Source organism: Dryobates pubescens, chromosome 5 (genome assembly GCF_014839835.1).
Source record: "Dryobates pubescens isolate bDryPub1 chromosome 5, bDryPub1.pri, whole genome shotgun sequence".
In the NCBI taxonomy this organism is placed as follows: Eukaryota; Metazoa; Chordata; class Aves; order Piciformes; family Picidae; genus Dryobates; species Dryobates pubescens.
Window position 1 is genome coordinate 47686961 of NC_071616.1, and position 12433 is coordinate 47699393.

Here is a 12433-nt window from a genome sequence, read left to right on the forward strand (position 1 = left end):
TAAAATTCCAGGTCTGCTAGGCAAGTTTGATGGCAGCCGTCTGTTGTATTCGCATGAGAGGGACAGGCAGACCAAAATGAGCAGTGATGGTGGCAAGGGAACGCAGATGTGCGAGAGACAGAGGGAATGTAGTGCTGATGAAAGCTGAGTGGGCATCTCTGAGCAGAATGCTGACTGACAAGGTCCTTGGGATCAAGCAAATGCTGTCCTGCAACCTGCTTGCTGGGAGGTGAGGGGAAGCCCAAGTACAGCCTCAGTAAACACGCAGAATGAGCAGCATGATCACCAGTACTGTCTACAGCAACTTCTGTCAGAACCAACAAATGAGAGCCTGGTTTTGGTCCTAGATTCAAACAGAAACAGCAAGGTCCTTGAATGCATCTAGAGCAAGGTAACAAAGCCAGAGAAAAGCCTGAAACCGATGTCCTGTGAGGAGCACCTAAGGACTTTGGCTCTGCCTAGCCTGGAGAAGAGGCAGCTTATTGCTCTCCACAGCTTCCTGAGGAGGGGAAGTGGAGAGGGAAGTACTGGTCTCTTTTCCCTGGTATCCACTGATAGGACATGTGGGAATGGTTCACTGCTGTGCTAGGGAAGGTTGATCAAACACTGGGACACTCTCTTCCTAGAGAGATGGGTGGTGCCTCAAGCCTGTTGGTGTTGAAGAGGCATTTGAACAATGCCCTTAACAACATGTTTCAACTTTTGGTGATCCCTGAAGTGATCGCAGAATTGTAGAATTGTTAGGGTTGGAAAAGCTCTCTAAGATCAAGGCCAACCATTGATCTAACACCATCATGGCCATTAAACCACCCAAAGTGCCATCTCTGCACATTTCTTGAACACCTCCAGGGACAGTGATTCCACCACCTCCTTGGGCAGCCTGTTCCAGTGCCTGAGCAGTCTTGCAGGAACGAAATTGTTCCTAATCTCCACCCTAAACCTCCGCCGGCACAATTTCAGGCCGTTTCCTCTCTTCTTATCATCTGATACTCAAGAGAAAAGACTGACCCCCACCTCACTTCAGGCTCCTTTCAGATAGTTGTAGAGGGCAATGAGGTCTTCCTTCAGCCTCCTCTTCTCCACACTAAATAATCACAGTTCCCTCAGCTGTTCCTTCTGAGACTTGTTTTCTTGATCCTTTACCAGCTTTGTTGCCCTTTTCTGGACGCGCACCAACACCTCAATGGCTTTCCTGTAGTGAGGGACTCAAAGTGACCCCAGTATTCAAGGGGAGGCTTCACCAGTGCTGAGTACAGGGGCATGATCACTTCCCTACACCTGCTGGCCAGACTATTCCCAATCCAGAACAGGATGCTGTTCGCCTTCTCGGCCACCTGAGCACACTGCTGGCTTGTGTTCAGCTGGCTGTCAAGCAACACCTCAAGGTCCTTTTCCACCTGGCAATGTTTCAGCCACTCTGCCCCAGGCCTGTAGTGTTGCATTGGATTGTTGTGAGCCAGGTGCAGGATCTGGCTCTTGGCTTTGTTGCACCTCCTACAGCTGGCCTTGGCCAGGCTGTCCAGATCTCTGTGCAGAGCCTTCATACTTTCAAGTGCATCAGTGCTCCCAGGCAATTTAATGTCATCTGCAGATTGCCGAGGAACCCAGTACTGAGCTCTGGGGGACACCAGCAGTAACTGGCTGCCAACTGGATTGAGCTCCACTCACCACCAACTCTTTGGGCCTGGCCGGCCAGCCAGTTTTTAAAGTAGTGAATCATCCACCCATCCAAGTCATGAGCAGCCAGTTTCTCCAGGAGGATTCTGTGGGAAACAGTGTCCAAGGTTTTGACAAACAACACCCCAGCCTTTCCCTCATCCACTGAATGGGTCACCTTGCTGTAGAAAGAGATCAGGTTGTTCAGCAGGACCTTCCTTGACTGGACCTGATCATCTGGTTACTCTGCACATGCTGCATAAGAGCACTCAGTATGACCTGCTCCATGACCTTCCCTGGCACAGAGGTCAGACTGACAGTTCTGCAGTTGCCCAGGTCCTTCTTCCAAACCCTTCTTGCAGATGGGTCTCACATTTGCCAATTTCCAGTCAGCCGGGAGCTCCCCAGCTAGCCAGGACTGCTGGTAAATGATGGAAAGTGGCTTGATGAGCACTTCCACCAGCTCCCCCAGTGCCCTTGGGTGCTCACCATCTGGCCCCGTAGACTCACGTAGGTGTAACAGTGCAGCAGGTCACTGACCATCTCCTCTTGGTCTCTGGGGGCTTCATTCTGCTCCCCATCCCTATCTTCCAGCTCAGGGGGCTGGGTATCTAGTGAGCAACCAGTGTGTTGCAAAGAAGGTGTGAAGTACCTCAGCCTTTTCCTCATCCCTGTCCACTGTGTTCCCTCCAAGATTCTCTGTAGTCCTCCTTTTGTTGCTAATAACTTTGTAGAAGCTAAATTAATTGCCAGTTGGGGTTTGGCCCTTCTAATTTTTTCCCTGCACGGTCTCATGATGATCTTGTAGTCAGGCAGTTGGACTACATGGTCGTTGCAGGTCCCTTCCAACTGAAATATTCCATTCTGTTCTATTCTTGCTGCTTTTGTAGACCTGTTATCTCAGGATATGAGAAACAAATCCTGTAGGCAGTGAAGATCTAGGAACTGTGTTGAGTAATATTATATGTTATTCAAAGATAAATATGTAAAGAGTCCTTTTCCACTTTCTTATTGTAGAGTTTGTTCTAAAGCTCATAGATTAGGCTGTCTAATAGGCTTTTAAAGTTAAATTAATCACTAGTCTTCAGATGTGACTAAGTACCAGGCAGAGCTGCAGCCGGTGTGTGAATTGCAGGTGTGAGGTATCATTGTACATGGGCATCTTTCCCGAAAGCAATTCTCCCCAATATGATAAGGTTAGCTAGCTGTGTGTCCAGCACTTCTGAAATAAAACAGGAGGTATTAAGATTGTCACAGATTAGACTTCACCTCTGCAAAGTTTTGATAGTTGAGGATTTAAAATTAAACGTTTGAGTGGGAATGCATGAGCCCAGTTTGCCTGAACAGTCTCATCAGCAGGCCTGCTGTGCTTGCACAGGCAGAGCTGCTTGTGCCCCATGTGTGCTTTATGCCGTGGCAGAACCTGAAATATCACTAATGCGGCTTGTTGAAAGACTTTTGAGGCAGGCAGAAGCTTAAACTTTGCTAGTAATCATGCCTTTGTTGTCCCTGTAAAAATACAGATTTGGCCAAATTAGAATTCCTGGATACTTTCAGTGTGTAAAATCAATGATTGCTGACTTTTTATTTTTCAGAATGGCTTCAGTGGAAGGTACAAGGAAGCTGGTTCAGTGTAGCCTCCTTAAAAATACAAACATGGATCAGAAACCCCAGTTCTAATGTGGCAGTCCAGCTTACATTGTCCTAGTCCTAGTGCTACTCAGAAAATGCCAAACCTCTGTGGTCATCTGCTCAAGTCTGTAACCACTGCACTTGTCTGCATTTTACTCCAAAGAGAGAAAGAGAATCTGGAAATATCAATATTCCATTGTTGTCTGGAGAAAAAGATACATACGCACTTAATAAAATACACACTTCCTCTGGGTTAGTTTCACATGAAAAAAGATTTGCTCATGGTGGAGATTCTTACTGAAATAATCTCGGAAGCAGTTACCATCTTTGTTATTGATGTAATTTCTTCTAATCTCCTTTACTTGATCTATAGTGCCCAGAGTTTTTCAGTTATAAAATACACAACTTCAGAGGCCCTAATAGTAAAACATTTGCAAAACTTCCATAGCCTTCGTCGTACCTACACTGAAAGACTGAATCTCAGATCATTCTTTGGTTTTTCTGTTGTTAATTTCTAATGCCATCGTTTTTTTGGGGGGGTTCAATTTTACCATTTCAATTGTTCATCTTAACAGCTGCTGATGGCCCAGGAGATCGATTCATCATAGGGGAGTCCCAGGCTGGTGAGCAGGTGAGCACAGTTTCTTTTCTCCTTTGTTCTTTTCAATCTATTTTTCTTTTGTAAGATACTGCTTTGTATTTTTACAGTGCTCCAAAACTCAATATTCTTGGAGTTGGCATGAAGTAGGACACAGCTGTACCTAGCCTCTCACTGTGTGCCATGAGACATGATTTCAGAAAGTGAGGTTGTACGGTTACATAAGGACCTAACAAGGATATTCCAAAATACTTCAGAGCATTGTGCTGACATGTCTGATAGGAGTGCATGCAGTCATGTTCTGCCCTAGCACCATGTTAGAGGACATGAGGTCTCCAGTGGCATTACAGTTCATAAGCAGAAAAGCAAGGTTTAATCCCTTCTTGCTGACAGATTTTTTTAAAGGGATTTCAGCCCAGTAATTGTTTCCGCAAGCTGCTTGCGTATTTCACACTGGCACCTGCAAAGCAAAGTGTGAGAATTTTGTATGAGCCTTTAGGATGGGTAATGCTCAGCACAGTCCTGAGAAAGCCTGGCAGCAGCCTGGTTTCCAGTATTGTTCCTCTTCTGTTTGTGAATTCAAAAGCCTGGTTTTTTACCTTACCTTATACGTGAGCTGAGCTGAAGGCCAAGTCAGGGCAGCACCCACTCATGACCTGCTGTGCTGCATAAATAATTCATGAATGACCGCTGTTTGGGTTTTACTCTCTAACTCAAGAGTATATTTGATAACCTTCCTGTACTAATACTGGAGTGTTAAGAAAAAAATCTGTCGTGTTTAACCACTTTTTTTATTCTGGCAATTTAATGGTCCCTGCTACCTTATTTTCAGGGGAGCAGGGGTTAACCCAAACTGTTTCTTTAGCTTTTTCAAACCCCAGGTTATAATTCTGTGTCTCAAATGTGAAACGATGCAGAAACTGAATAAGGAATAGAAAGGATTAATTGGTTTTAATGAGGATTTTCCATTTTGAATGCTAAGCAGGAAAGTCTCAGATAAAATAGAGGTGTTTCAAAAGTTATTGTAGTATTTTAAGCATTACCAGTTGGATTGTTACATTTTATAACAACGGTGTTGAACTGCCTCTAAGTGTATATTAGACATTTAATTTGGATAATCATGATGGCAGATGAGCTGGCCAAGCCGCTCTCCATCATTTTCCTCCAGTCCTGGCTCAGTGGAGAGGTCCCAGATGACTGAAACTGGCCAATGTGGTCCCCATCCACAAGAAGGGTCGGATGGAGGAACCCGGAAACTCCAGGCCAGTCAGCCTGACCTCAGCGCCAGGGAAAGTGATGGAGCAGATTGTCCTGGCGGCAATAACTGCACCTGAAGGATGGCCAAGGGATCAGGTCCAGCCAGCATGGATTTAGGAAGAGCAGGTCCTGCCTCTCCAACCTGATCTCCTTCTATGATCAGTTGACCCATCTGGTGGATGTGGGGCAGGCTGTGGATGTGGTCTACTTGGACTTCAGCAGGGCCTTTGACACCGTCCCCCACAGCAAACTGCTGTCTAAGCTGTCAGCTCATGACTTGGACCACAACACTCTGTGGTGGGTTAGGAACTGGCTGGAGGGCCAAGCCCAGAGAGTGGTGGTGAATGGTGCCACATCCAGCTGGCAGCCAGTCACCAGTGGCGTCCCCCAGGGATCAGTGCTGGGCCCCATCCTCTTTAATATCTTCACTTATGATCTGGATGAGGGGGTTGAGTCAGTCATCAGCAAATTTGCAGATGACACCAAGTTAGGAGCAGATGTTGGTCAGTTAGAGGGTAGAAAGGCTCTGCAGAGGGATCTCGACCGACTGGACAGATGGGCAGAGGCCAATGGGATGACATTTAAGAAGTCCAAGTGCCAGGTGCTGCATTTGGCCATGGCAACCCCATGCAGAGCTATAGGCTGGGGTCAGAGTGGCTGAGAGCTGCCAAACAGAGAGGGACCTGGGGATGCTGATTGACACCCGCCTAAACATGAGCCAGAAGTGTGCCCAGGTGGCCAAGATGGCCAATGGCATCCTGGCCTGCATTAGGAAGAGTGTGGCCAGCAGGAGCAGGGAGGTCATTGTGCCCCTGTACTCTGCATTGGTTAGGCCACACCTTGAGTCCTGTGTCCAGTTCTGGGCCCCTCAGTTTAGGAAGGACATCGAGACACTTGAGCGTGTCCAGAGGAGGGCAACAAGGCTGGTGAGAGGCCTTGAGCACAGCCCTGTGAGGAGAGGCTGAGGGAGCTGGGACTGTTTAGTCTGGGAAAGAGGAGGCTCAGGGGAGACCTCATTGCTCTCTACAACTACCTGAAAGGTGGTTGTAGCCAGGAAGGGGTTGGTCTCTTCTCTCTAGCAACCAGCACCAGAACAAGGGGACACAGTCTCAAGCTGCACCAGGGGAAGTTTAGGCTCGAGGTGAGGAGAAAGTTCTTCACCGAGGGAGTCATCTGTTATTGGAATGGGCTGCCCAGGGAGGTGGTGGAGTCACCATCCCTGGAGCTGTTCAAGAGGGGACTGGATGTGGTACTTGGTGCCATGGTCTAGTCATGAGGTGTTGGGTGACAGGTTAGACTCGATGATCTTTGAGGTCTCTTCCAACCTTGGTGATACTGTGATAGAAGTGTGAAAATAATTGTTGCTGTATTTCCCATCCATCATTGTGAATTATACTTTGGTATAATAGATATCCTCTCTACGCTGAATCCCTTCCATTCGATATTACATTAAATAGTAGAAACAGTCAACCAACTAATTTCACCTGCCCTGGATTTTTAGCCCTTCTCTCTGCATTTTCAAGCATTAGTCCAGAATTCAAATGACTGGCACCTATTTCTGCAACCCTTCTTATGGGCACTGTAAAACAGCAAGAACCAGCAGAGCAACCTGCTGAATTACCACTGATGTCATTACTCACTTGACGTCAATAAGTAAAAAGTACCACAGCACTGGGGTGCTTAAAAACAGTCCTGTGGAAGCTGGGTCTAGTGGGGAAGAGACTGCCCACAGGTCTGACAGGTTTTGGTGTCCTAATCTGCCTGGAGGGTTTGTACAAAGGGTAGGCGTGCAAATGGGAGCTTGGTTCCCTCCTGCAAAACTCAAGAGCTCACAAATGTCTCTCTGCAGGGACAGCTTGTCCTCCCAGATTAATGGGAATAGATAACCTTTGCGGTAAGGAACAAAAATTGGGTGGGAGGAGGCACACAGAGAGAGAATAATTCTGGAAGTGCCAGTGATGAGAGAAAAATGAGGCTGTTGACCTCAGAATAATTGGTCAATGTATTTTCCTTTGGCCAGCGCATCTTCAGGTTCATCTCCTTCCCAAGAAACTATTTATAGCCTTGGAAGGTTCCTAAGTCTCATTTCACCCTTCAGTCACTCTCAGCAGCAGCAGCAGCATTCTGCTTTTCATGTTACAGACCAATTAACAGAATGATTCACAGGAGGGAGTTCAAAATAAGTTTAGATTTGGTTCATCCTGCAGGGATTGAAGGTTATGTAAATGCTACGTTGAGAGGAAGAAAATGGGACTGAGAATTGCAGGGAGGCCATAGAGCCAAGTTGGAGATTTCTGCCTCAATTTGCAGATTGTGTATTATTTTCTGATTTCCAGTTCCAGATGGTTGGGTTTGTGGTAACAGCCATTGTTTTATTTTGTGTTTAGAAAAACTTTCGGATGGTATCCTGCTTTTGGGAGGCTAGGGCACATTTGAAAGTTACAGTCACACGCTGTCCACAGGGTCTCTGTGTGAAACACTCTGCCATGGAAGGCAATGATTTTCTTCCCGTAGACCTGCAAAGGTGGAGCTTAGCATTTCCTGGAAGGCTTTCCAATGATGTTTGTAAGAGGCACTGTGACTAACCAACTCTTAATATAGGATAGGAAAGAGACACCTTCCACCTTTCCATTAAATTGGGCCTTTTCACAGGAAGGAGTATGGGTTATTGCAAATCATACAGGAGAGGGTAATCATGAGCAGGAGAAAGGTGCCCAGGTTGGGAACTGTGCTCAATAGACTGTTTCTGGGGTTTATTTAGTGACTAACATTAAATAAATTATCATCAGTGATGGGAAAGGACAGAATTCAGCACTGCCATATTCCAGGTAGGTGTGAGATCTCAAAAGCCGTAAAAGAGCTTCTGTAAAATTGATGTGCATTAATATGCATTCTGAGAAGGAATAATTTTTTTATCTTCCTCATTTGTAGCACAGAAGAGCACATCCCTTGAGATTCACACACAAATCTGATCATTTTTTTCATAAATTTAATCTGATCAAATTCTCAAAGGACAAAAAGAAAATTAAGTATTTGAGCAACCAATCCTAGAAGATACTGTTCTTGTATCATAGCTTTTAAAAACATGTTTCACATCACTGCACCTCAAAAAACTAACTCATCTAGTCATAAACTCCAAAAGCATGGGTAGTTATAGTTCCTTTTATCACCATAGGCCCTGATTTCTGGCAGGGTCCAGGACGTTTTGTATTCTTTGTTGGTTCTTAAGGCCCAAAAGGTGCATTTTAGAATGGAATAACTTTTTAATGCAATACATTTTTCATATAGAAATTGTCTGTCACAAATGACATCAACACCTTAGTAAGTTCAAGCTGCAACTGGGTAGGTTTACACTGGACATTAGGAAACATTTTTCCAGGGCAAGAGTCATCAGGCATTGGAATGTGCTGCCCAGGGAAGTGGCTGAGTCACCAACCCTGGATGTGCTTAAAGGTGGCTTGGATGAGGTGCTTGGGGATATGGTTTAGGATTGTAGAGTAGGGTTCTGGGTTGGACTTGGTGATCCTGAGGGTCTTTTCAAACCTGAATGTTTCTGTGATTCTGAGAAACAAAGCAGCTGGTTACATTACTTACGAACTGTTGGATTTCCATATGTAGTGTGCTGGTAAAAGAAAACGGGAGAAAAACCCAACCAAACAAATGCACAATTTCAATCCTGGGGACCAGAGTATTCTGCAAAGATATTTATCTACAGAGAGCTGCAAGATTTTTGCTTGTGCAAGTCTCTAATGATCACCATTTAACTGTTAAATTTCTGAGCCAGTAACTTGTATGACTAGTGACCAGACTACCAATATGTTGCTTCTTCTGGGAGGTATTCTTGTGGTGGAAATCTAAAGGGAAAATCTGAAGCCACCCTAATCTGTGCCCCTATGAAAAAAGACAGATCTGAAGCAGTGACCTAATCCTTAAATACGCCGGAATTTAGGCGTCTGGATATCACTACTATATCAAGAGTCATGCCACATATCAGAATTTCAGTCATCCAGATTATTTCCTTAAATGTTAAATGATTTGAGATTCTTCCTTGCAAAAGTAGATCAAATTTTGTTTGTTACTTTTCAGCCAACGCAGACTGTGATGCCTGGCCAGGTGATGCGGGTTACAACCGGTGCTCCCATTCCATGTGGTGCTGATGCCGTGGTGCAGGTGGAAGATACAGAGCTCATCAGGGAATCAGACGATGTGAGTCAAGACTTGAAACTCTCTGTGTGCAGCAGAACAGGGTGCATGATACAGTACCAGGTGTAAGCAGATTAATTCCAGTGTTTAAAGCTGATGAAGACAGCAAAAACTGAAACGTACTCTCATGATCCTTTCTCGTGCCTTATTACTGTAAGTGCATAGATCTTTTTATATCTGATGAAGTCAGCAAGTTGTCTGTGCTGGCCTGCTTCCTAACAGAGAATTTATTGAATCAGTCCTGCTTTGAGGTTACAGATGTGTGTACAGATAATATCTCCCCATAAAACACACTGTTGTTTTCACTGCTTGTTAATCCTTCCGGGAACCTTACCAAGCAAGTTTGCTCTAGCTGCTGCACACCTCATCACGAGAGGACTATCACACTGCAGAGCAACACAGATGATAACCTCATATTTTCCATTTCTTCTTTGAATGACTGTCCTCCTGGGTTCTGCCTTTGCTGTGCATGTTCTCCTCTGCATGTGAGAACAGATTATTTGGCTATGTGATTACAAAATGTGTTTGGAATTTTTCAGCAAAGACAGGCAGCTTTTCCTGCCTGTACGTGTGAGATAGAACTCTTCAATTTCTGCTTGTCCTTGAATGTGCTGCTCTGATGATCTTGTACGTAAGGAGGTAGCACAGTTTAATTAATATGGCATTTTTCTATCCTTTTTCATGCCTGAGCGGCTACATATTTCAAGAATATTTTTCTTTTTAGTGTTAAGAACTCCTTAACTGAAATACCTAGCATCTCAAAAATGTTCCTCTGAAAGGACAGAAAATACTTTCAAAGGGAGCTCCCTGACCTCTAGTTATGGCAGCAGTACTTAAATATCATAGCAAGCATTCCCCACATGACTGTAGAAGTCACAGGACTGAAAGGAATTACATCTACCCATCAGGAGGAAGAACTCTCATCAGCTTGTAAAATGCACAGTCACTGAGAAACTGATCCTTGAAAATGTATGTCCACACCCTTTTTATTTTGAGCTTATATGTCATCTTATAGGAAACAGGTGGCAAGTGTGATCAGCCAAAACAAGAGATAGACCCTACATCGAGACCAAGCATTGGTGCATCAGTATGGATGGTAGCTGTGAACAACCATCAGAATAAACCACTCAGACAGAGTTCAAAATATATGAATACACAACAAGGATTCTGCCTGATACACACTAAATGGAAGATGTTCTGAACATAATGCCCTATCTTTCTGAAGGCCCTACCTCTAGCCATCTTGAATTATCTTGTGTTCCTAAAGTCTTCTGGGACGTCCATCAGTTCTGTAAATACAATCTCCACACATCACCATGTTGTCCCCAGTCATGCTTTCCACAGTGCTTTTTAAATCTAGGTTACTAAATTTCTCAAAAGCCTGGATTTTTTTTTCTTGTTTCCCCTAATCCAGGAGTCCTAAACAGGACCTTTTCTACTACGGTGTATCATTGGTGCTCCTCTTGATTCCCTAGATGCTTCCTAACTATTCGAAATGTTATCAAAGACACAGAAAATTTACATCTTCCTGAGCGGCCAACCATCCCCATTGTTTAACTGTCGCCCCATATATTCTTTACAAGCCTAAAGTGTCTTTTACAGCTTCAGACGTGGGACAAAGGAAATAGAAGTACAACCTGAGCACCAGCACAGACATTTTGGACACCAGCAGTCAAAAATAGTTTCTCCTCATGTACCAAAGGAGCAAGTATAAAAGAAACAGAATTTGCATGAACAGCATGTGCTAAAGTAAAAAAATCAGGGATTTTTGTCCTTCATTTCTTGGTTTTCAGGGGTTTAATATTTTCGCAGTAAGTAAACAGAATCACAGTCAGTAACAGCACATTCACTGCTTCTTACTTTGGGGTCTGTATTTTAAAGCACTTAGTTTGAAGTCAGAAAATGCAGTCTGTATAGCCTTTAAGTCCCAGTGTCCTATACAGCACTACTGTCTTTGTGAGAATTCTAAATGGCAATGATGTCCTATGTCCATCCTGAGATAATAGTATCTGATTTATTGCTTTGAAGTACTCATAATGTGAAGTGCTACATGATAACACAAAACCAAAATCTGTTCCAGTCTAAGTGTAGATTTAGTGCTGCTGACAGCCTGGCAGAATCTGTATGACATCAACCCACTTATAAATTAAATATTAGTAATACAGGTCATGTGCCATTTGTTGGCGTTGAATGAATCACCAACCATTGAAATTCCGCAGAAGGAAACACAAATATTAAAGCAGACATCAGACTTTTCAGGCTACTGTCTCTTGTTGACAGTAAATAAACATGATGAATCAGTCTCTTTCTGATTTGTACAAAACTCTAAAGCAGGAGTTTCCACTGCAGCAATCTACATGCAAACTCTGACACAGCCCCTGTGGCTCCTCCCCACCTTTCTGCAGATGTGGTGGCACATCATCCATCAAATCGTTGCTTCTGCTGGAAGGCTGGCTTGGACATTGTTCAACCAGCTCAGGCTAGCTGAGAGGAGTAGAAAGAATTCACTTGCTATGCTAGACCAGTAGACAAGCATAGTACATGACAGAGGAAAGATACATAAGCACGAGGATTATTAAGAAAAAAAGAAAGGAAGGTAGAACTATCCAGTTCTGGTCTTTCTTTGGTGAGCTCATCAAAGACAGAATTTCTTATTTTTGTTCAGTTTTAGCATACATATCACAGTCTTGACACAAAGATCAGGAAAATGATGATGCTTAAACCATAGGGTCTTTGAGTAATGAAAACTGTGAGCTGTGTAGGCTTCTGAGAAATTAAAACTGATTAATCTTTTTTGAATAGCCTGACTCTCTTTATTTTTGTAGGGCACTGAAGAACTGGAGGTTCGAATCCTGGTGCAGGCTCGACCAGGCCAAGATATCAGGTCTGTAAACAGCCTACTTTCTATATAGTGATATAGATACCTCTGTAAGGAAGAGAAGGGCTGATGATTTTTGTAGTCATTGTTTGACCGTGAGCGGTATTGAGATTTGGACAGTTCTGACTAATGAACATCTCTGGATGCTCCCTGCCTGGAGGAGGACCAATCAAGGAAGGGTATTTTCAATCTCATGCTGATTTTCTTTC

General features: G+C 44.1%; 1 protein-coding gene across 1 annotated transcript in view; it reads left to right on the forward strand.

The window, feature by feature from the left end:
- The window catches only part of GPHN (gephyrin), a 267522-nt gene that overhangs the window by 242621 nt on the left and 12468 nt on the right, over positions 1 to 12433 (forward strand). The window contains exons 16-18 of the mRNA XM_054162194.1: positions 3864 to 3919; positions 9230 to 9349; positions 12172 to 12230. Of these exons, the coding sequence (XP_054018169.1) occupies positions 3864 to 3919; positions 9230 to 9349; positions 12172 to 12230 (235 nt within the window). The remainder of the gene's footprint in view (positions 1 to 3863; positions 3920 to 9229; positions 9350 to 12171; positions 12231 to 12433) is intronic.